Source organism: Mytilus trossulus, chromosome 13 (assembly GCF_036588685.1).
Source record: "Mytilus trossulus isolate FHL-02 chromosome 13, PNRI_Mtr1.1.1.hap1, whole genome shotgun sequence".
NCBI classification, from domain to species: domain Eukaryota; kingdom Metazoa; phylum Mollusca; class Bivalvia; order Mytilida; family Mytilidae; genus Mytilus; species Mytilus trossulus.
This window is the reverse complement of record NC_086385.1, coordinates 54,034,735-54,059,118: the sequence shown is the minus strand read 5'-3', so window position 1 is coordinate 54,059,118 and position 24,384 is coordinate 54,034,735. Positions and strand designations below refer to the sequence as shown.

The following is a 24,384-nucleotide window of genomic DNA, read 5'->3' as shown; positions in this document are numbered from 1 at the left end:
CAATAAATCAACAACGTACAGTATCTATAAAACAGCTACCAATAAATCAACAACGTACAGTATCTATAAAACAGGGACCAATAAATTAACAACGTACAGTATCTATAAAACAGCTACCAATAAATCAACAACGTACAGTATCTATAAAACAGGGACCAATAAATCAACAACGTAAAGTATCTATAAAACAGCTACCAATAAGGGAGTTACCATTTGATTTTTATGGGGGGGGGGGGGCTAGGATGAAAAATTTTGTCCTGCCATTTTTTTTAGTTGTAATCTCTGTCCTGCCTTTTTATTTTTCACTCTACCCGGTCCTGCCTTTTTTTTCCAGTTTATCCTGACTTTTTTTACATAAATTGTCATCCTGACTTTTTTTTTTTGCAAGTGTCTCATCCTGCCTTTTTTTTTTACTCAAAACTCCTGTCCTGCCTATTTTTTTCAAATTTCATCCTAGCCCCCCCATAAAAATCAAATGGTAGCTCCCTAAATCAACAACGTACAGTATCTATAAAACAGCTACCAATAAATCAACAACGTACAGTATCTATAAAACAGCTACCAATAAATCAACAACGTACAGTATCTATAAAACAGCTGATTTAACAACAACGTACAGTATCTATAAAACAGCTACCAATAAATCTATCAAGCAAAATGATAGATATTTGAAGGATTATTCTTGAGTTTGGCAGCTTCATATTAAACATTATATTACCGTAAAGAACTGGATGCAAAGCATATGAAAGATTTTTTTCTCTTTTTATCAGCTTGTAAGTTCAGGTGTCAATATGCTTATTTTAAATTTTGTCGCGTGCGTTTACTAACTTAAAAATTCTCATAGTCTATTTATTTATTGTTTCGTTGCTTTTAAGTAGCTATTTTCCCTTATTTTTTAATTTGATTTTTATGAATGTGCGATATCAATTTTGGACAAAATGAGAACAAAAAGCCTTGCAATCGACTTCATTTTAGCGTATTTTAAAATCCGATAAGAAAACGATAATATTTATTTAGAAAATATATAAATAATTTCTTTTGTTGATGAATATGCCACTTTTTATCAGCAAGATTCTTATCCAGGTTCCTGTCATCAAACGGCTGATAATATTTATATAACCTATCCAAAAATGGTATTAAAACTTTGTAGTATTTACGTGTATTTGTAAACATGTAAAATATGCCACATAACCCCGATCGAATACCACGTTATAATAGATAAACGTGGATATAGGATTTATCATCCCTTCTTTGTTATATAATCGATTCTCATTTTAAACCATTGACCGCGCATTCGTTTAGTCAATACTCCCGCCATATGTTACACTCTATAGATTGATAGCGTTAACTTTAAACTTCATTATCGTAATTTAAATATTGTCCCCACCGCGTAGTAAAATATTTTTTTAATAATGCGGTTTTACATCTTAATTTTATACTTTGTGTATCAAAATGTGTATTCGGAACTTTTCACAACTTATGTAAACTTTGAGAGATATTATCAAATGGAAGAGGAATTAATAGTCCTGACGGATTTAGTTATTCAACAGGAAAGGATAATACACGGGGAAGACGTTCATAACTTTAATAATATAACACAGTAAGTTTTTAAGTTTGAAAAGAGAAAAGGGGGGTCGCCGGAGCTTATACAGCTATATAAGATAATGTCCTCGACTTTTTGATTGTTTTACTCTGCCCAAAACGTTGCCTCAAATTACCCCTCAATCCTCTTTTTCAAAATTGGGATCTGCATTTCAGTTCAAAGTCGAGGGGGTTTATTATAAAAAAGAAGATGTGGTATGATTGCCAATGAGACAACTCTTTTCAAGCGACAGAAAGGACACATAATTAACAAAGTATCATCGTATGGCCTTTGCTCAAATTTTATCAATAGAAAGTAGAAGCATATTTTACAGCATACTGAACTCCAAGGAAAATTCAAAACGGAAAGTCCCTAATCAAAATCAAATGATAAAACACATGAAAAGAATGGACACCAACTATCATATTTCTGACTTGGAAGAGGCATTTTCAAATGTAGTAAATGTTGGATTGAACATAGAATTTTAGCGCAGTAAACCGCTTACTTGTATGACAGTCGCATTATATTTACAACGATGCGTGAACAAAGCAGACATGATAGGTTAAGTTGTCAAAATAGGGGTACAACAGTCATCACTGTGTCACAATCTCAATCAGAACAAAAACAAACAAATATTTAACAAAGAAGCACAACACTCATCTTTCAAATTTAACAACCACAGATATTGCTTACTTATATATGTATTTTAAATCAACCCATACATGAATGAAATATTTGAAGTCCTGTAACTGCATTCACGTCAACTTTTAGTGTAGAGTGGCGTGTTTGACACAGCTTGAACATGTTGAAAGACAAAAACTTTGATTTTTTTGATTTTTATAACATGTAGTAATTTAATGGTTTAATTTGAATATATTCTGCGCATGCTTGACGTCCTTTCCATCATTATTAAACGATGCATTGGAATAGAGGTACATTTAAAAAACTAGAGGCTCTAAAGAGCCTGTGTCGCTCACCTTGGTCTATGTGAATTTTAAACAAAGGACGCAGATGGATTCATGACAATTTTGTGTTTGTGTTTTGGTGATGGTAATGTGTTTGTACATCTTACTTTACTGTACATTCTTGCTGCTAACAATTATCTCTATCTATAATGAACTTGGCCCAGTAGTTTTAGTGGAAAATGTTAGTAAAAATTTACAAATTTTATGAAAATTGTTAAAAGTTGACTGTAAAGGACCATTACTCCTTAGGGGGTCAATTGACCATTTTAGTCATGTTGAATTATTTGTAAATCTTACTTTGCTGAACATTATTGCTGTTTACAGTTTATCTCTATCTATTATAATATTCAAGATAATAATCAAAAACAGCAAAATTTCCTTAAAATTACAAAATCAGGGGTAGCAACCCAACAATGGGTTGTCTGATTCATCTGAAAATTTCTGGACAGATAGACCTTAACCTGATAAACATTCTTACCCCACATCAGATTTGCTGTAAATGCTTTGGTTTTTGAGTTATAAGCCAAAAACTGCATTTCACCACTATGTTCTATTTTTAGCTATGGCGGCCATCTTGGATAGTTGGCCGGTCACCGGACACATTTTTTAAACTAGATATCCCAATGATGATTGTGGCCAAGTTTGGTTTAAATTGGCCCAGTAGTTTCAGAGGAGAAGATTTTTGTAATAGATAACAAAGATTTGCGAAAAATGGTTAAAAATCGACTATAAAGTGCAATAACTCCTAAAGGGGTTAACTGACCATTTAGGTCATGTTGACTTATTTGTAAATCTTACTTTGCTGAACATTATTGCTGTTTACAGTTTATCTCTATCTATAATAATATTCAAGATAATAACCAAAAACAGCAAAATTTCCTTAAAATTACAAAATCAGAGGCAGCAACCTAACAATGGGTTGTCTGACACATCTGAAAATTTCAGGGCAGATAGATCTTGACCTGATAAACAATTTTACCCCGTCAGATTTGCTCTTAATGTTTTGGTTTTTGAGTTATTAGCCAAAACTGCATTTTACCCCTATGTTCTATTTTTAGCCATGGCGGCCATCTTGGATAGTTGGCCGGATCACTGGACACATTTTTTAAACTAGATACCTCAATGATGATTGTGGCCAAGTTTGGTTTAATTTGGCCCAGTAGTTTCAGAGGAGAAGATTTTTGTAAAAGCTAACGACGGACGACGACGACGACGACGGACGACGCCGGACGCCGGACGCCAAGTGATGAGAAAAGCTCACTTGGCCCTTTGGGCCAGGTGAGCCAAAAATAAGAACCAAACATAATTTCTAAGATCCAATAGACACCGAGGAACTGAATAAAGTTATATCGTTAGAGAAAACAGTTTTGTGGCAGTAATATTACATTATTTTCACAGCCTGAAACTAAGTTAGATGTAGAAAAAAAACATTTGGCAATCCTCAAACATTTGAGATATACATAGCATTATAATTAAACAATGACAAAAAATTAAGCATGTAATGACCCAAAAGCCAAAAATAGGGTTGGTGTAAAAAACTGTTACAATCCGAATGGATTATCATCCTATAGATGTCTATATGATCGCAACAGATGTCTACCAGTTATTGACAAAGAAGATCGATTTGTGCAACAATAGATATCGTTAGATGTAACAAACTGTATAATCATTTATGTAATACTATTGCAAAATAAACGAATTGGCTTTTGCAATTTTACTAAAAAAGATGTTGTGGCAATACAATTTCCATTGACTTTAGTTTAGTCACAAAATCTTAAAGTTTAAAAAAAAACATACTGAAATTTGAACATTTGATAGTCTTCGACAGTCAATTGAAATTGAAACAGATCCTTAAAAAAAATATTTCCAGATAAACATTGCTGTTGAAGTCACTTAGTGATACTATGTCGAAATTTTTCTCCCCATAATATTTTGCGTCGCAGAACATCATACATGATTTTATTTGTTTCTATGAAAATAAGCGCAAAATATAGCGTTTAATTACTAGTACGTGTTATGAATTTTGGTTTTGATGACGAATGAAATATTTTTATTCTCTTTGCATCGCCTATGGCTACCGTTGCTTAATCGTGGTCAATATTTAGGTTCATGTTAATTTCAAATGTGTGTTTATTCACCAATTACGTTGTCAAGTTTTCCCTTTATGGATTTTAACGAAACTTGTGCAAAATCTGTTATATGACCGAAAGGCAGCATCTAGAGCAAAACTTTGATATAATTTTCTCGTAACTTTCTTCATATTACTGATGAATAGATACACTTTTTTTTGGTATTTAAGTTAGAAATCAGATACTGCTGTAACGGTTTTAGTCAAAGCTAACTTTGTCAAACCTTCATAGAATTTTATGAAACCTCGATGATAGAAGTTTTGTAACTAAAAGAAAAAAAATTGAAGAAAAATTTGTGATTTTTGTTTTATTCGTTTTGCATACATGTATTTTACTGAATGATTGACTCTAGTTGGCATTTTTGGTCAATATTTGTGCAATTCATTTCAGGTAGGCGATAATGATAAGCTTTTCCTCTACTCCCATATCTGAAAAAAAAATGTATGGGCCGTCGACTCACAAACTTTACATATTCAGTTTTTGAGTTAATCAACCCATTTCACACGACAATCACATCAAACATATGTTAAATGCTTAATTTTTTTCTGTTCATACCATATTTTAATGGTTTTCGAGATTGATCACTTAAATGATTTTTTCTTTTCAGTACGATCGACGAAGCTAAATCGATCCACTTGCAGCATGTAGAGGACATCGAAACATATCTCTCCCATCCTATAAATACATTTCGTCTGTCCAGACGGCTCGCCCAAAATTGGAAACAGATAATTGGACAGATGATGGAAACAGACACGTGCGTAAAAGGTAAATATAAATTTGATTGTATATATTCGGCACTCTTAGCTATTTGACAATTCATGTCAATACAGAAGTGCTGACTAGGCTTGGCTGGTGATACTCTCGGTGTATAAAAAAACCCACCAGCAGTGGCATCGACAAAGTGGTTGTAAATAAAGTCATCATTGATACCAGGATTGAAATTTGAGATTTGCACCAGACGCGCGAATTTTTCTACAAAAGTTTCACCAGTGACGGTCGAATCAAATAAAGTATGAATTTGAAGAGCATTGTGGGCCAAATATTCCTAAAAGTTTTGACAGATACAGCTAAGGTAATCTACTGCTAAGGTAGAAAAGCACCTGTCCTAAGTCAGGAATCTGATGTAAAGTAGTTGTAGTTTGTTTATGTAATTTATACTTGTTTCTCGTTTCTCATTTTTTTAATATAAATTAGACCGTTGGTTTTCCCGTTTGAATGGTTTTACACTAGTAATTTTGGGGCCCTTTATAGCTTGTTGTTCTGTGTGAGCCAATGCTCCGTGGTGAAGGCCGTACATTAACCTATAATGATTTACTTTTTTAAATTGTTATTTGGATGGAGAGTTGTCTCATTGGCACTCACACCACATCTTCCCAAATCTAATTAGTAATTAACAAATTTAAAGTTTTGTTAAAAGTTGATTTATAAGTATGAACATATCAATGATAATACATGCAATACATAAGTGCTGTCTCCTGGACTGGTGATACCCGCGGGGAATAAAAACACCACCAGCAGTGGCATCGACCCAGTGCTAGTTAATAAACTCATCATAGATACCAAGATTGAAATTTTGCCAGACGCGCGTATTTTCTACAAAAGTCTCGACAGTGACAGTCGAATAAACAATTGTTAAAACGGCCAAATAAAGTATGAATTTGAAGAGCATTGATGACCAAATATAACTACTAAGTTTTGCAAAAAAGAGCTAAGGTAATCTATTCCTAAGATAGAAAAGCCTTAGTCATTAAAAATATCAAGGTTTTGTTAACAGTTAATTTAAAAGTATGAACATAACAATGATAATTCATGTCAGTACAGAAGTGCTGTCTCCTGGACTGGTGATACCCGCGGGGAATAAAAAAAAAACACCAGCAGTGGCATCAACCCAATGGTTGTAAATAAACTCATCATAGATACAAGGATTGAAATTTGCCAGACGCGCGTATTTTCTACAAAAGTCTCACCAGTGACGTTCGAATAAAACAATGTTGAAAAGACCAAATAAAGTATGAATTTGAAGAGCATTGATGACCAAATATAACTACTAAGTTTTGCAAAATAAAGCTAAGGTAATCTATTCCTAAGATAGAAAATCCTAAGTAATTAAAAATATCAAAGTTTTGTAAACAGTTAATTTGTAAGTATGGACATATCAATGATAATTCATGTCAATACAGAAGTGCTGTCTCCTGGACTGCCCTGGTGATATCCTCGGGGAATAAAAACACCACCAGAAGTGGCTTCGACCCAAAGGTTGTAAATAAACTCAGAATTAAATTTGTTAATTTGGTACCTTTGATAACTTTTTAGGAATTCTCAAGAAAGCAAGCTAAAGGGTTATATCGTTAGTAAATACTTCTCATTTACCCTTAGTAAATTTCCATTTACTGAATATGATGTTCATTGAAAACTATTACCCAAATATTATGTTGTATTTCACCAAATGTATGAAATGGTTCTTTATGTTTTTAACCTTAAATACAATAACGAGAAAAATTATTAATTTGAACTAAATGAGTATTTGTTTTCTTACTTTAGCCTTAAGAGTGAAATTACAAAATATGGAGGATAATATCCCAGACGACAAGCAGCTCACAGAAATTGCTAATTCCGTGCTCAATTTGGAACAATTTCACAACATAACAATTGGCGAACTTTTGTTGGGCGAGATTAATGGTCATTTACCTCATGAACCTTTAAAGCTTGGAGATCTTGTGTATATAGCAAAGGCCGCATACGACACTGAACAGTATTACTATACCATCACATGGCTGCGTCACGTAACAAACGAAATAAAGGTTCAACGAATTGATGATGTCGATGGCGAATATACAAAAGCCGCTGTTTATAGTTTACTGGCGTCAGCATACTTTAAAGTAAGTAAAGAATCTCAAATGATATATAGAATACACTAGTTATAAAAAGTCATTTCATATTAAGAATGATTATCAAAAACAAAAGAAAGTTTGCTTTTAGGAGGTCCGAATTGAGCATTTTTTTCGTTTGGGATTTTCGAGTTTAACAGTAGGAATTGAAATTGGACCAAGTTATTTCAGATTTAGAAAAGGGCGTTATATTAAGAGGGATTTCTGGTTGGGACTATTAGGTCCGAGACCACCATTGTCGTCCCTTGATTTTAAATATAGTCCCTAGTGTTGACAGTGGGTTACTTGCCATTAATTTTTATACCCCTTCCAAATTTATTTCTCCATGTTCAATACCTCAAATTGCAAGTAGGGGGATGAAATTACACTGTAAAAAAATTTGGGTCCAGAATTTTAAAGGAAAGTAATGATTTGGTCCAGCTGAAAAAGGTTGAAAATGAGCACTTCGGAAGCTGTCAAAAGATTTCAAGACGCCCTAAACATAACATTGTCCATATTTTGAGTTAGAGGCGATGAAGTTTTCTATAAATTCCCAAAAGTAGTACAACACACTGTAAAAGTTTCTTTGAGAAAGCGCAGGTGGGATTTTTTTATTTTCATTTATGTTCTAAAAGAAATGCACTACGAATTAATTGTGTTCTCGGACCATTAATACGTACATATACCTGTACCTGTGTCATTATCAATAAAATCATTGCTTATTTTATTAGAATTATTACTATTACGCCAATTACGAAATATTTTGGTAAAATTGAATCCCTTCAGTTGCCTTTTTGTTCTCATTTTTATGCGCGAAGATCAGTGTTTAACATTGTTGTTAACTTATAGTTTGTGAAAACATGCCCAGAACAACCCTTTATTTGGTGGTCTGTACATATATATATATTCCAAATCAGGAGCCTATAGCCTGTGTTAGTCTTGAATTATTTTTAATTTTTAGTTTCTTGTGTACAATTTGGATTTAATAATGGCGTTCGTAACCACTGAACTAGTATATATATATTTGTTTAGGGGACAACTGAAGGACTCCCCCAAGTGCAGGAATTCCTCGCTACATTGAATCCCTGTTGGTGACCTTCTTCTTTTGTTTTTTCTATGGTCGGGTTGTTGTCTCGTTGACACATTTTCAATTTCCATTCTCAATTTTATTGTTTATTCGGTGTTATTTTCTAGATGGGACACATCAAACCAGCAGTTGACTTAACAGATGAGATTCTATCATTCGGTAAGTTTCTCTATTATCTAGACACAATTTATCCAGAAGTATGAATTCTGAAATTGGTAATACAATTAAGGTGGTACCCAACACTTTCACTAAAATTAATTTGGATCGATTAGTATTCATAAAATTCTTGTCAAAGTAATAACTTTGACCCTTTAACAAAAATATAAAAATTTCAAAAATTTTGAACCAATCGTTTTATCAGAAAAAAATACACTGGTTATATAGCAGTTTGACAAACACAAATTTTGATCATTGAGAAGCTTAATATTCCCTTAACAACACAACGTAATTAAAACGTTTAACTGATTTTACAGAGTTATCTCCCTGTAGTGTTAGGTACCACATTAATTTCACTACCATATCTTGAACAAAAGGCAGCAGAACATGCGAAATAGTATTGACCTATATGACACAGCATGTTTTGTTGCGATATGAATTTTCCAATTGTGTATGAACTACGTTGCATCCATCGTCGCTAGCCAAGGGTTACGATCCAATCCCACTCTCATATTTTTTTTTTATAGATTTGCATATATTATTAAAGTTCGTAATACAAATTGTTTTTTCACTATCAACTTAGTTTTAAACCTAAATAATACCCCAACAAAACGTGTTTTAGACAATGAAAGTGTACAAAACTAACAAACCAAACGACTCATTACCAAAAAAATGTGCAAGATACAAATAAAGACAAAAAAAACACAAGGCTATACACTATGAAGTGAACCACATTGGAACAGGATCAGCTTACCCCTCCGGAACACCTAAGATCACTCCAAGTTTTTTTATGGGGTTCGTTTTGCTTAGATTTTAGTTTTCTATGTTGTGTCTTCTGTACTATTGTTTGTCTGTTTGTCTTTATTTTTAGCCATGGCGTTGTCAGTTTATTTTCAATCAATTAGTTTGACTGTCCCCCTGGTATCTTTCGCCACTCTGTTACTGGATAAAGAAGGGTTACATTTGAAATTTAAAATACGTTTGTAATTATCATTATTACTGATTTAGTGCCTTTGCCATTTATAGAGTGCTTTGTCATTCATGGAGTACAGTGGGGTCTTCTTATTGTGGGCGGCCCTACGATGACATATAATCGCTTATTTCTGCATTATTTAGTCTCTGGCGAGAGTGCTACTTTCACACCACGTATTGTTACCTTTATTAAGTTGAATTTCTTTAGACAAAGATTACATAAGATGATGTTGGCTCTCCTTTAAGATGCTTCTAGTTTTGTTTGCTCTAGAATATTTCAATTTGTTGGCTTTCTAAAATTAGGATGTAGCAAATAAAGGCAACAGTAGTATACTTGGCAAATGTGACAGTTGTTATAAAATAGTTTGAAACTAAACATAGTTTGAGATTATGGATGTTTGCGTTTGTTTTTGTTGCACAGACTTCAATGTTCCTGCTGTTCCTTGTTTTTATCTTAAAGTTGAGGTGTTACCCTCGGTTTAATTTTGTGACCCGGATTTTTTTTTCTCTCTCTCTCAATCGATTTAAGAAAACACTGGTATGCTGTATTCTGCCAGTGGCGACAATACTAACATTTTCTAAATTTACCACTTTTTATAATAAAAACCTGGATATACAGTTATGTGTTGTGTTAGTTCTTTATTATTCTGTTATAAAAAGTGAAGCTTAATAGCATCATGACCAACTTCCAAACGAGTTTGTTTATGTTAGTCATGTCAACCGTCTATTTACACCATATTTATGAATAATTCTCTAGAAAATATTTGAATAGGTTTAAAATTTTAAATTGTAAATATACATGATATACGTACTGCAGCTGCATATGTTGTACCCTTACTTCAATCACAGCGCTCTTAGCTGACTTCCTTCACCTGCCTTGTGTACACAAAAGGCCAACCTAATCCTGGGAAAATGTTATAAAACCGTTTTCCTTTTATGTACCTTGTGGGAACGTAGGTATAATTTTTGATTGCCCATTGTTTTCTCCCTTTAGACACTTAGCTTTCGATAAAACTTTTATACATTTTCTAACACATAATGATACACTCTATTACAGAGTGTGAATTCACATTACTATAAGACGTGTCACGGTACTTATATATCCCAAATTCATGTATTTGGTTTTGATGTTATATTTGTTATTTTCATAGGATTTTGTCTAATGCTTAGTCTGTTTCTGTTTGTACATTTTAATGTTGTGTCGTTGTTCTTCTCTTATATTTAATGCGTTTCCCTCAGTTTTAGTTTGTTACCCCGATTTTGTTTTTTTTGTCCATGGATTTATGAGTTTTTAACAGCGCTATACTACTGTTGCCTTTATTTACAGACCCAGACAATGTTATAGCACAGAGAAATAAGATATACTTTGACACAGTGGAGGAGAGAAATCCTAAAAGTATTACTAAAACTAAACCTTCTGAAAAAGTCAAGAGATTGTTCCATAAGATATGTAACCAAGGCGTTAAACAAGTAAGAGAGAAAGTATTTCTTAATTAAACTAAACCTTCTGAAAAAGTCAAAAGATTGTTTCATAAGATAAGGCGTAAAACAAGTCAGAGAGAAAGTGTATAAAAAATGAAAGATGAAAACAAGATGAAAATATCATATTATATTATAGATTTTAATTTCCAGTTATTCTTATACCGGTTATGCGCAATGACCATTACGTCTACATATTTTGTGTATCTCTTTAGTTTTCTAAATAGTAGTAGACATTTTAACTATCATGTCATAAATCGCACAGATCGACAATATTCGGTACAGGTATACATATTGGTTTTGTTTTAATTTCCGGCTTTCTTCAGAATGGTATGATTGTACTTGTCGGATGTCAATGTAGAGCAGGATATGCTTAAATCTTCCGAGTATCTGATACTAGTATCACTCTTTGCATGTTATCAGTTGTCACATATTTAAAGTAAACAAAGACGAATTTTGAAGATTCTGAAGTAAAGCATTTCTTGATTTTACAAAAAATACCGAACTCCTAGGAAAATTCAAAAAGTCCTTTATGAAAGGCAATACTCAAAGCTCAAACACATCAACTGTCATATTCAGGTATGTAAACTGGATGTGTCATACACAGCTACTTTTGCATAGGTACTATTTTGTACTAAAAATATGTAGTACTGGAAATTTACTTTATAATTTAGTACTATTTCTTTACTTTAAAATTATTTTAATATTTAGGTACTTGATTTGTACGTAATATTTTGGTACCGAAATAATACAATATTCCATGTTTGAAAATCATTACTTTAAAAGATTTGAAATAGAAAAACTTTCAAAATGCTGAAAATGTAACGGTAGTAACCAAACATCTGTAGTACCTAAATTTCAAGTACACATTAAGTGCTGTAAAAGACAGGTACCTAAATATCACAATAATTTTAAAGTAACAAAATAGAACTGAATATTAAAAGTAGATTTCCAGTACTACATAATTTTAGTACAGAAATAGTACCTATGTAAAAGTAGCTGTGTATGTAGAAAATGGTGGATATTAAACGTGAGATAGAAGATACCAAGTGGTTTTCTAACTCATGAGTAGAGAACAAAATGGCCAGTTAACAAAACTACGAATTAAACAAAAACAAAACAAAAACCACATGTATACAAAGTCTGCATAGGGAAAAGCCTAAAGACTGAGCAACCCGAACCGAACCCAAAAACGGTTTAAAATACTTACTAGTATGCAATACATATGAACTGTTTATTACAAATATTTTATGTATAAACTAGAGAGTCAGATGACAGAATAATACTCTATTTTGTTCATTTAAAATATGTACTTATTGTCATGCTTTTTTCCGCTCTCATTCAATTCTTGATAATTATTATTATGCTTCAATGTACCTGTTATCTTCTTGAAATATTCAATGATCGTGAATTCTTTCAAACTAAGATTCATTCTCTTTTTAACTTTTCGTTTTAGAAAATGTCTAGAGAGAAATGTTTATATTTTCCATTACGAAATAAAATGTGGTACATGAAGTCTAATATCAAAGCAGAAGTACTGAAAAAGAAACCTCTTATTATATATTTCCACGATCTGATAGACAATAAAACAGCTAATGCTTTGAGATACATGGGTTACGAAACGGTAAGTATGTTATTATAATTGAATTTTTGATGTAACACGTCTTCTGATTGGCTGACGTTATTTTGTTATCAGCCTATAGACATATTTAGTCATCTGACCATGACGTCATCAACGTTTTTTCATGGTTTTCTACGGTTTAAAATGAAATTTAGAATTAAATTATAAGAAATGACTGTAATATTCTTTCAGTCTATTCGAAATAACATAAAAAATCTGGTGAACACTGTTAAATAATCCGCTACGCGCGTTATTCAGTGTGCACCAAATTTTTTGTGTTATTTCTTCATAGACAGAAAAAATATTACAGTCATTCCTTAAATACATATGTTGGTGATTGATTTTGTCATCATAGCTTCAATTAGCTAGCATCTCCGCAAAACATAGATATAGAAAAATAAAGGCAACAGAAGTATACCGCTTTTTAAAGTTCAAAATCGATTGATAGAAAAAAATCACGGTTACAAACTGAAACCGAGGGAAACAACTCAACTATAAGAAGAAAACAACGATATAACTGAAACACTGAAGTGCAACACAAACGACAATGCAACACAAACAGAAATGAACTAGCCATTTTATCAAAAGCTGAAACACACAAACGCAATCTGCATGAAACATGCTTTCTTTGCTGTGCATTTGCGTTAATATATTTTCAAATCGAAGTGAACATCTAGGATTTAAATGACAACTCGAATGTCAATACAACAGGTAATTCGTTTAGTAGATTCCTTGTGAATGCATATACATTAAAACTTGTACAAACCGGCCGTCTACAAGACTATGAAAAAGGGCCGGTTTTGACAGTGAGCCGTTTTTATCCAGGTTTCCGTTTTAACCGGAAGTAAAACAAAAAATAGAAACTTGTATGTATCCTCGTATGTCAAATATACCTCGGTAGCACCGGTCTCCGACTTGTCAATTTCATTTTCACTTTGTTTTTCATTTTCATCATAATACTCGCTTTGTTTGGACTGTAACATGAGAGTTTCGTTTTACTTCCATGAACGTTAATTTCCAACGCTGGTATGACTGATTTGAAAGCCAGAATATTATAAAACGAAATTTCACCCGGATCTAAACATTGTCGTACACTGCACATTGATTGTTGTCACCCGGGTGTTTTTCATTACCAAGGCCATTCGTCTAGAGGTTCATAATGGGGAACCCAGGATTTTGAAAACACGATGTAAATTTCTTACTCCGCGATTGAAAAAAACCCGATTCTCTGAATCTAGGAATTGACTAAATTGGAGGTGACAGTAGTTATAGGGATGTTCAAAACTCCTAAATCGATGACGAAGATACAAATCAAGATCGAAATAACTGAAGATAAAATATCGGCAGAAACATGTCGCAAGTCAGTTCGGATACAGACACATCATATCGGTCAACCTGTACAAAAAAAGTCAACAATAGTATACCGCTGTTCAAAACTCATAAATCCATGGACAAAAACCAAAATCGGGGTAACAAACTAAAACTGAGGGAAACGCATTAAATATAACAACGACACAACATTAAAATGTAACACGCACAGAAACGGACTAAGCATAAGACACAATCCTATGAGAATAACAAATATAACATCAAAACCAAATAAATGAATTTGGGATAGATAAGTACCGTGACACAGAAGAATAACAGAATTACCAACCCCAAGGAAAAGTCAAACGGACTATAACTTTAGAAAAGATATACAAATGACAATGGCCAATGTTGAAGGACATTTTAAAACTTAAGACACATGTACGTATAATGGATGATTTTAAAAGATATAAAGTGGAAAATCAACAAATAACCAAACTGAATTAAAAAAAATCCAAATAAACCCAACGTCCGTTCGTTCGTCCGTCCGTCTGTCCCGCTTCAGGTCAAAGTGTTTGGTCAAGGTAGTTTTTGATGAAATTGAAGTCCAATTGACTTCAAACTTGGTATACATGTTCCCTATGATATGATCTTTCTAATTTTATTGCCAAATTAGAGATTTACCCCAAATTTCACGGTCCACTGAACATAGAAAATGATAGTGCGAGTGGGACATTCGTGTACTGAGGACACATTCTTGTTTGATATATTTTAGTTAATGAACAGTACCAGTAAATACAGATACAGTTATCCTAGACAAAGGTGAGTTATACAGATACAGTTATCCTAGACAAAAGTGAGTTATACAGATACAGTTATCCTAGACAAAGGTGAGTTATACAGATACAGTTATCATAGACAAAGGTGAGTTATACAGATACAGTTATCCTAGACAAAGGTGAGTTATACAGATACAGTTATCCTAGACAAAGGTGAGTTATACAGATACAGTTATCCTAGACAAAGGTGAGTTATACAGATACAGTTATCCTAGACAAAGGTGATATATACAGATACAGTTATCCTAGACAAAGGTGAGTTATACAGATACAGTTATCCTAGACAAAGGTGAGTTATACAGATACAGTTATACTAGACAAAGGTGAGTTATACAGATACAGTTATACTAGACAAAGATGAGTTATACAGATACAGTTATCCTAGACAAAGGTGAGTTTCTCGTTTAGATGAAGGATCTTGATTTATTATGCAAGTCACAATTATGAATGCCTTAAGGAGGTAGACCTAGGTTAAGGGAAGTAACTCTTAAAATCATCAGAATGTTTGTGTTAACCATTTTCATAAATATATTCTAAGCTTCTAGGTTACATAGATTATTTCCAATCTGTTTCAGGTAAATGCTTAAAATACATTGATGATACTTGAGTTTTAAAAACGCATAACTGATTTAAAGAGTTATCTCCCTGAACCAAGGTCTACCCCCTTAATAACGTTTAACATAGTTCTGAATGGTAAAATGAATTATAAGGCAGCTGTAAATGGGTTTGTTATGCTTTTTTTAAATTATAAGAATATTAGAAGGGATACCACATACAATGACCGGGGGTAATTAAAGAATGAAATATAATATTTCGCAAATAAGTTAGATTGTGTCTGTTTAGTTAACGCATCAATATAAATATAACGGAATTTGATGAGACTGTCATCAAAGTGAGAGGGTTAGCGCGATAAAACCAGGTTTAATTCACCATTTCTGAAAATGCCTGTACCAAGTCAGGAATATGACAGTTCTTGTCCATTCGTTTTTGATGTGTTTTTAATTTGATTTTGCCAGGTGATTATGGACTTTCCGAATGGATTTTCATCTAGGTTCAGTATTTTTATGATTTTACTTTTTAGAATGATAAAAAATTAGGAAAATACAAATTTTTTGGTATAAAAAATTTGAGTTGATAAATGTAACTTGTTTCCATTGTTTTATTTGTGAATTTACTTAACTTGTAATTGTTAACGTTATATAAACATTAATACACATATTCATATAATTATCTGATTGAATTGCAGTTCTATTGTTTATGACAACACTAATTGGAGCTGGGTTCAAAAATTAAAAGAAAAATTCTACAGTATGGACATCAGTAACAAACTGGTTACAAAGTCAAAGTTCAATGTAAGTCTAATTTTTACAATCTATATAAAATGAGAAAAAAAACACGTTGTTAAATAATTATCTTATGGTAACAATTAAATAATTTAAATGCCCAAAGAGGTGCAAGCCGTGCAAGGGCTGTATAGCCAGTCAAGTTAGTTAAAAACTTGTATCGTTGTAAACGTTGTACGTCTGAACGCTCGTGAACGCTTAAAACCCTGAAATTTGAAAGACCACGATAAATGTTCCTATGATGATGAATAAAGGTAAAACCACAAAACTAATGATTGGATTTTAAATGATTATACAAATGATGTTGATGAAAGTTTGGTACTATTTCATCATTTCGCACACGGTTGTTTTTATGCCCCACCTACGATAGAAGAGGGGCATCATGGTTTCTAGTCTTTGCGTCCGTCCGTCCGTTCGTTCGTCTGTCCGTTTGTCCCGCTTCAGGTTAAAGTTTTTGGCCGAGGTAGTTTCAGATGAAGCTGAAGTCCAATCAACTTGAAACTTATTACACATGTTGCTTATGATATGATCTTTCTAATTTTAAAGCCAAATTAAACTTTTGACATAACAAAGAAATATTTACACTAAACTGATCAGACATAGATTTTTAAAGGACATACTTTATTTGAAAAAAGTTATTTATACCATTTATGGGCATTATGTTTTCTGGTCTGTGCGTCTGTTCGTCCGTCTGTCCGTCCGTTCGTCTGTCCCGCTTCAAGTTAAAGTTTTTGGTCGAGGTAGTTTTTAAAGAAATTAAGTCCAATCAACTTGAAACTTAGTAAACATGTTCCCTATGATATGATCTTTCTAATTTAATGCCAATTGTATCCCATTTCACGGTCCAATGAACATAGAAAATGATAATGCGAGTGGGGCATCCGTGTACTGGGGACACATTCTTGTTCATATCTATATTAAAATAATGAACATTTTGAATAAACACCATAATGAGTAAAATATGGATTTTCCATGAAATCACACTGACATAACAAAGAAATATTTGCAAAAAGGAGAAGTTCACAAAAATGACAAAATCAAACGCTAGCAATGATTAGAAAAAGTGAAGAAAAAAAAATGCCATATTCCTGACATGGTACAGATGAAGGTACAAAGTAAAAATACAAAAATACTGAACTCCGAGGAAAATTCAAAAAGGAAAGTTCCAAATCAAATGGCAAAATCAAAAGTTCAAACACATCAAACGAATGGATAAAAACTGTCAAATTCCTGACATGGTACAGGCTTTTTCTTATGAAGGAAATAGTGGATTGAACCTGGTTTTATAGCTAGCTGAACCTCTCACTTGTATGACAGTCGCATCAAATTCCATTACATTGTCAACGATGCGTGAACAAAACAAACAGACACAAAGAGTAACAATGTCAAAAAAGGGGCACAGCAGCCAACATTGTGTAATCATCTTAATCACTATAAAACAACAAATGCAACGAAGAAGCACAAAAAGGAATACATCAAATTTAAAATCCTCAAAAAAGTGTTAGATGAACAAAAGATGAAACGAATTTACAGGGTTGTCGTCCTCTGCCACATGTTTGCTTGCATCACCTCCTATGCGAATCCGAATCAGTCTAAATGCCACAATATATTTATGGGACAAAACCGACAAACTGACAGATCAGACGCCAACGCTAGAATCTTGAAAGATAAGACTAAAACATTATAACTAGTTTGTTGAGACAAAGACACATCGTATGAGTCAACCAATTCGGGATTGCAAAATTAAGCACTAACTGTGGGTTATCGAGTGACAAGACAAATGAATTGGAACATGAACTTGGCAAGATGCCATTTGTAGTCTTTATGAACAAGAATATAAGTTATATGGTTCGCTACTGACCCCTTACGGATCCATAAAGGGTCAGTAGTTAACCGTATAACGAATTAATCGCACACAGGACTTTTTCGGCTGCGTTTTGTTGAAAAAAAACTATGAAACACAACAACATTAATAGATGACGTCACTATTAACGCGTCATGAACCCCCTATGAAATTTACTAATCCCTACAGTCTCATAGGGGTCACCACGTGGCGGCGTTAAACCAATCATAAAGTGATAATTTACCCGCGGTGCGGTAAGATAGGTTATTAGTGCCAATGAGACAACTCTACACAAGTCATCACAGGGACGAAATATGTGAGTGTTACATGTGAGAATTACGTCAAAACACATTAAATTGAAATATGCATCTTATAGTATTTTTTAATTTTTTTAAATAGGTGATGAATATAGGTTTGGAGGGATCTATTAGGAAACCACAAAGGGTAAGATATAACTTCATTCGTAGCTCGGATAATTGAAGTAAGTAGTTGATGAGGCGATTGGGCAAATAAAATTAAAAATTTAGTATTGAAACAAATGTTCAGTTTTGCGGTTGGAAAACAATTTTACAGCTATTTTTAAATGTTTCAAATATCTAGTTCATTTATAAATATACAGATGTTTTTTATATAAACAACCTGTTTTCTAAGCAATTTCGTTTATGATGATATTTGTTGATCTTATGTTTTGCTAACTACCATTACACGACGATAATACTTATAGTAAAATGAAAATACAAAAGAATTAAAGACTTTTCCTCAAAATTGTATAGCCAACAGGTAATCCATATATACAATATTCTAATGATCTTTTTCTACGTGCTTTTCGTTTAATATTATTTAAAAAGAAATCTGGGGTTTTTTTTTTAAAAGGATTCCTTGTTTCAGAATGAGTTATCTTTCTATTTTACAGAACATTTATCCATATCCACTTGGGTCCTTAGTAGTTGGATCGTTTATAGTTTCTGTGAGTACAAATATATACATACGATGATCGGGGTGGGTTTGTGTAATATAACGAATGAGACAACTATCAAATACAAAAATGTGACAAATCCAACAATTTTTTCCAATAAATTGCGGAAACTTAGGAATAATATCCGTTGAACAGATGATAGATGGTATTGTGCTCATAACTTCAATACCGTTCCCTTTTCACGAACGTGACCTACCGAATTAGACCGATTTCTGGGTTCGTAATGACATGAGCAACACGACATGTGACATATGGTGGGCAGAATCTGCTTATGCTTCCGGAGTATCCGAGATCAACCGTCTTTTGGTGGGGTTGGTGTTGCTCAGTCTTTATTTTTCTACTTTGTGCTTTTCTGCTATTGTTTGTATGTTTGTCTTTTTATTTTCTAGCCATGACATACGTTGTTATATTATTTTCGATAAATCTGTTTGAATGTCATTTTGGTATCGTTTGCACCTCTTGGTACGACAGAAGCGCATTAAGTATTCATTATAATTATTGTAATTAATAAAGCTCGCCAGAAATCAAATGTAATGACTAATCAAATGTGAAATTTATGAGCAGTATGAGATTTAAACAAGGGCTCACAATTCAACTCGTTATTTAAAGCTGAATTTGTATTGTCTAGTGGAGTCGGATAGTTTTTAATTCATCATCAATTACTAATTTTTGCACGTTAATCTAATTAGTTCGTTTTTAAATAAAGCGCGAGTACATAAAAAAGAAGATGTTGTATGATTGCCAATGAGACAGCTATCCACAAAAGACCAAAATGACACAAACATTAACAACTATAGGTCACCGTATGGCCTTCAACAATGAGCAAAGCCCATACCGAATAGTCAGCTATAAAAGGCCCCGATAAGACAATGAAAAAACAATTCAAACAAGGAAACTAACGGTCTTATTTATGTAAAAAAAAATGAACGAAAAACAAATATGTAACACATAAACAAACAACAACCACTGAATTACAGGCTCCTGACTTGGGACAGGCACATACATAAATAATGTGGCGGGGTTAAACATGTTAGCGGGATCCCAACCCTCCCCTAACCTGGGACAGTGGTATAACAGTACAACATAAGAACGAACTATAAAAATCAGTTGAAAAAGGCTTAACTCATCAGATAGACAAAAAATACAAGTGGACGTGGCCGGGTACTTATACAACCCGACACAAAACGACACAAAGTACGTTGCCTTAAGGAATGCTTCCACTGGATGGATTAATTCAAGTACAATATAAAGTATTATGTTTGATATACATCATTACATGTTTTGTTTATTTTCATTTCCCTTTACAGCTGTCAGAGAGATCATTAGGAGGGGAATTGGTCTTTCCTTTAGCCAACACTAAAGTATCAATCAATAAGGTCGGTCATTTGTATTACTGTGGATTCGTTTATTTTCTTGGGTACCTATTTTCTTGGATTTAGGATTTAGTATGTTCGTGGATATTTAATTTCTTGGTTTTGCCCAGGTCTGCATTAAATCCTATAGAAAATTTGTTATTCCCTGAACATCAAATTTCGTGGTTAACCTGTACCCACGAAATCAACGAAAATTGGTATTCAACGAATAACAATGAATCCACAGTCTCAGATATTTCTTGTTTAATTCTTGAATCAGATATGTCAAAAATGGCTACAACCTGTACACAAAAAGAGATGCCATCAAATGGACAAGCAAATGATCATTCCATAAAGCACAGAAAGAAAACGACAAAACGACAAAACTATAAAGTTCTATAAAGCGAGTTAACTTTCTACTGCAGTAAAACCGTTAGAAAAGATTTCTAGATAAGAGACTTTTCTGCAATTGGTTCATTAATATGTTTTATAATTGTCTTCAATAGAAAATTGTAACTGCTGTTTACTGTTCAACACTTATTGTGTTTTGATTATGTTCTAACCAAATTGCCAAATCCTTTTTTATTTTGATATTTGAAATTGTTTTGAATTCCGTAGTAAAACAATTACTTAGTATGTACTATTTTATGTTATCTTTTGATATACATCGTAATTGTTAATTGCTTTTAAAATTAAGAATATGACATCTAAAACTATTTACAACTCTTTATGAGTTATAATACTTATGGAATTGAATACATAATCAAAACAGTACATATCTTTCCAAAATATAATTTGAAACTTTCTCCGTTCTAGGGAGACGGTGTGTTTTATGAAGAAACAGCACTTCTGACAATGTGTCCAGTGGCTTATGGTAGTCAGTGGTGTAAGTATTAGTATCTTGTTTTATTAAAACATAATTTAAAAAAACTCGATGTCCAAAGTAAATTAAAAAAGGGGATACTCTTAAAATTTGTCATCAGAGGAAGTTTTGTATATTAAAACAAAGCAAAGAACAAAAAACGATTTTCGCTGGTATGAACGTTGAAACAACATGAACAATAATCACCAAAAAATATTGACAAAAATACCGAACTCAAAAATAAATTCAAAAAGTGGGAAGTCTACTAATGTGTGTTTATTAAATTTGTCATCAATTAAAGTTGTGTATATTTAAATCAAAGCAAACAACAAACTCAATTCGTCTCAACTCGGCCGATTCCGTACCTTCATATAACCTCGTCCGTAATAGGTAGGTTTCCATTATTGATCTCCTGTCAAGGAGGGGATAAAATATTAAAAATATGAGCATAAACAGTAAATCGTTCAGCTTCCGGCGAAGAAATGTAAGGCGTAGACACATATCACATACCGTATTACAGCCGAGGGATAGAAGGAGAGTAGCGTTTTCTGCCGAAGATTGCCGAATGGTACAAACTCATATAACATTGGCAAACTAACAACGTCATTGCATATATAATTAATGAGGATCACGAACCTTATAAACAACCAGGAGGTGATCGGAAAAATTATAAACTGTGGATTTTGGATATACGTTGAAATAAAGTCTTTTGTTAACATTTCTTTCAAACTCAAACAATTTGGTATTGTGCTCTGATAATTGTGTTTAGAATGACACTGACATTTCATCAATCATCAGAAACCATGTTTAATGTATACTGACAATCTTCCGCATAATTAGCAATTGAAATGTGTCTGTTTACACAGAAAGTGCACCTGATGTTTAAAGCTTAGAATTAATAAAGATTGTGGATTATTTTAGAAAGGTAACTCAATATAACCTTTCTAAAGCAGTTAAGTTGTATAAAAAGATCTCAACAATAAACCACCTGTCTTAAAGCAGAAAAGATTCTTGGTTTCAATAAATTGAATTAATTAGTGATGAGCATGAAAACGTTGTTTTTTTTTATTATTGTAAATATCATAGAGCTCTCTAGTGAGGTACTGGTCTTTCAACTGGCTAACGTTAAATAAAGATTAAAACCAATTGTTTATATAAGGAATGACTGTTATATTTTTTCTGTCTATGAAGAAATAACATAAAAAATGTGGTGCATACTGAATAACGCGCACAGCGGGTTATTTAACACTGTGCACCATATTTTTTATGTTATTTCGAATAGACAAAAAAAACATTAAAGTTATTTTTTATAATTTAATTCTAAATTCCATTTCAAACAGTAGAAAACCATGAAAAACTGTGATGGCGTCACGGTCACATGACTAAATTATGTGTATGGGCTCATAACAAAATAACATTAGCCAATCAGAAGACGCGTTACATCCAAAATTAACTTATTAAGTTGTAAATTATATATATTAGGAAGTGTTCGAGTTCACATAAACCGACAGCTAGAAGATGTCTTGATAGTTATCAAAGGTACCAGGATTATAATTTAATACGTCAGACGTTCGTTTCGTCTACATTAGACTCATCAGTGACGTTTGAATAAAAAAAAGTTATAAAGCCAAACATGCACAAAGTTTAAGAGAAATCTAGATTTCCATACAATCAAGGAATGTATTTGTTGTTTAATTACGTTTATTACTAAACTTTTATACGTCTATGAGACAAAACCATTTTATTTATTTTTTCAGATGGATTTCAGTATTTATACCAAGTACCATACTCGCATAAAATATGTCCACCTAAACGACACGTCAGGAGGGGATATTAGTAGAAAATCATTCGAACATTTGATTATCAGAGAAGCATTTTGTGACAGTTATATTTGTGCAGAATTTAAAAAGTATTTAACTTGTTATGAACACAATTTACTATAATAATAAAAACGTATGTACTTATAAGTGCCAGTCTTTGTAAAAATCAGGCAATTTAGGTTAAAATCAAAACATGATCAAGAAAAACACAGCGAGCTATTTAATACTAACCTTCATCCTGAGCTAAACAATAATTGGTCTTTCGTGTGTGTGGGTCTGGTAATATCAAATAACTTGGTTAGAAAATTGGTTGGAATGATAGCAAATTACAGAGGTATCTCCCCTTATTCGTTAATTTCTAGTGCATTTCAACCAAATTGTATCTTCCATTACCAGAACAGAAAACGGAAAAGAATGTTATGTTTGTGCATAACTACATTTTGTGAACTGAAATCAATGGCAAATTGTTTTTTTTTGTCATGTTTTCACCACTGCCTGATTCTTAGGCAGACTGGCACTTAATTGTGAGAAAAAGTTACTATAACAAAATTATTACTAAAGAGATTGGTATGTCTGCAATAAATGCAGTTGAGGTATGTAAAAAACTGACACTAGTGTGATCTATTACGTCAAAATGGAAACTAGGCGTATAACAGTAAATCATGCATGTTTTTAAACTTGGCATTACGTGATGATGTGGATAGTCACCATTCATGTTAAATGTAATGAATTTTAAAAGGTCACTTTAATTTTGTCTTCAATATTGAATATTTAAAACAGATATATCATGTATATGATTGTAAAACCTAAACGGTGACAAGGATATAAATATAATGCCACTTTTGGTCTTAGTCCGACTGGAAGCGAAATCATTTAGAAGAAGAAAGGAATGGGAAATACGCAGTAATCTATAATCTTGTGATGAACTTTGAACTTTAATTGTGTGTATATACTGCTTGTAGAAAAGACATAGAAAAATTACTGGTTTGATAAATAGAAAGCTAGACATAAAGCACTAATTGTTTTGAATGTATTTTGCAATCAAATCTGCTTTATCTTAAAACATGAGTAAGAAACTGTTATTCTTTAATTGCGTAATAGCATAACAATACAGTGCTATTTGAAAATTGACTGTTAAAAATTAATGCCTGGGATAATTATAATTAATAAAGATGTAAACCAG

General features: G+C 32.7%; 1 protein-coding gene across 1 annotated transcript; it reads left to right on the top strand.

The window, feature by feature from the left end:
- The first annotated feature begins 1,335 nt into the window (after positions 1–1,335).
- Positions 1,336–24,384, top strand: LOC134694726 (prolyl 4-hydroxylase subunit alpha-1-like). Its single transcript, XM_063555766.1, has 13 exons — positions 1,336–1,600; positions 5,284–5,441; positions 7,218–7,555; positions 8,738–8,789; positions 11,086–11,228; positions 12,694–12,861; positions 14,942–14,988; positions 16,252–16,357; positions 18,591–18,635; positions 19,105–19,158; positions 20,475–20,543; positions 21,336–21,405; positions 23,139–24,384. Exons 1-13 carry the CDS (start codon positions 1,413–1,415, stop codon positions 23,216–23,218), a joined length of 1,518 nt encoding a protein of 505 aa, XP_063411836.1. The 5' UTR covers positions 1,336–1,412; the 3' UTR covers positions 23,219–24,384.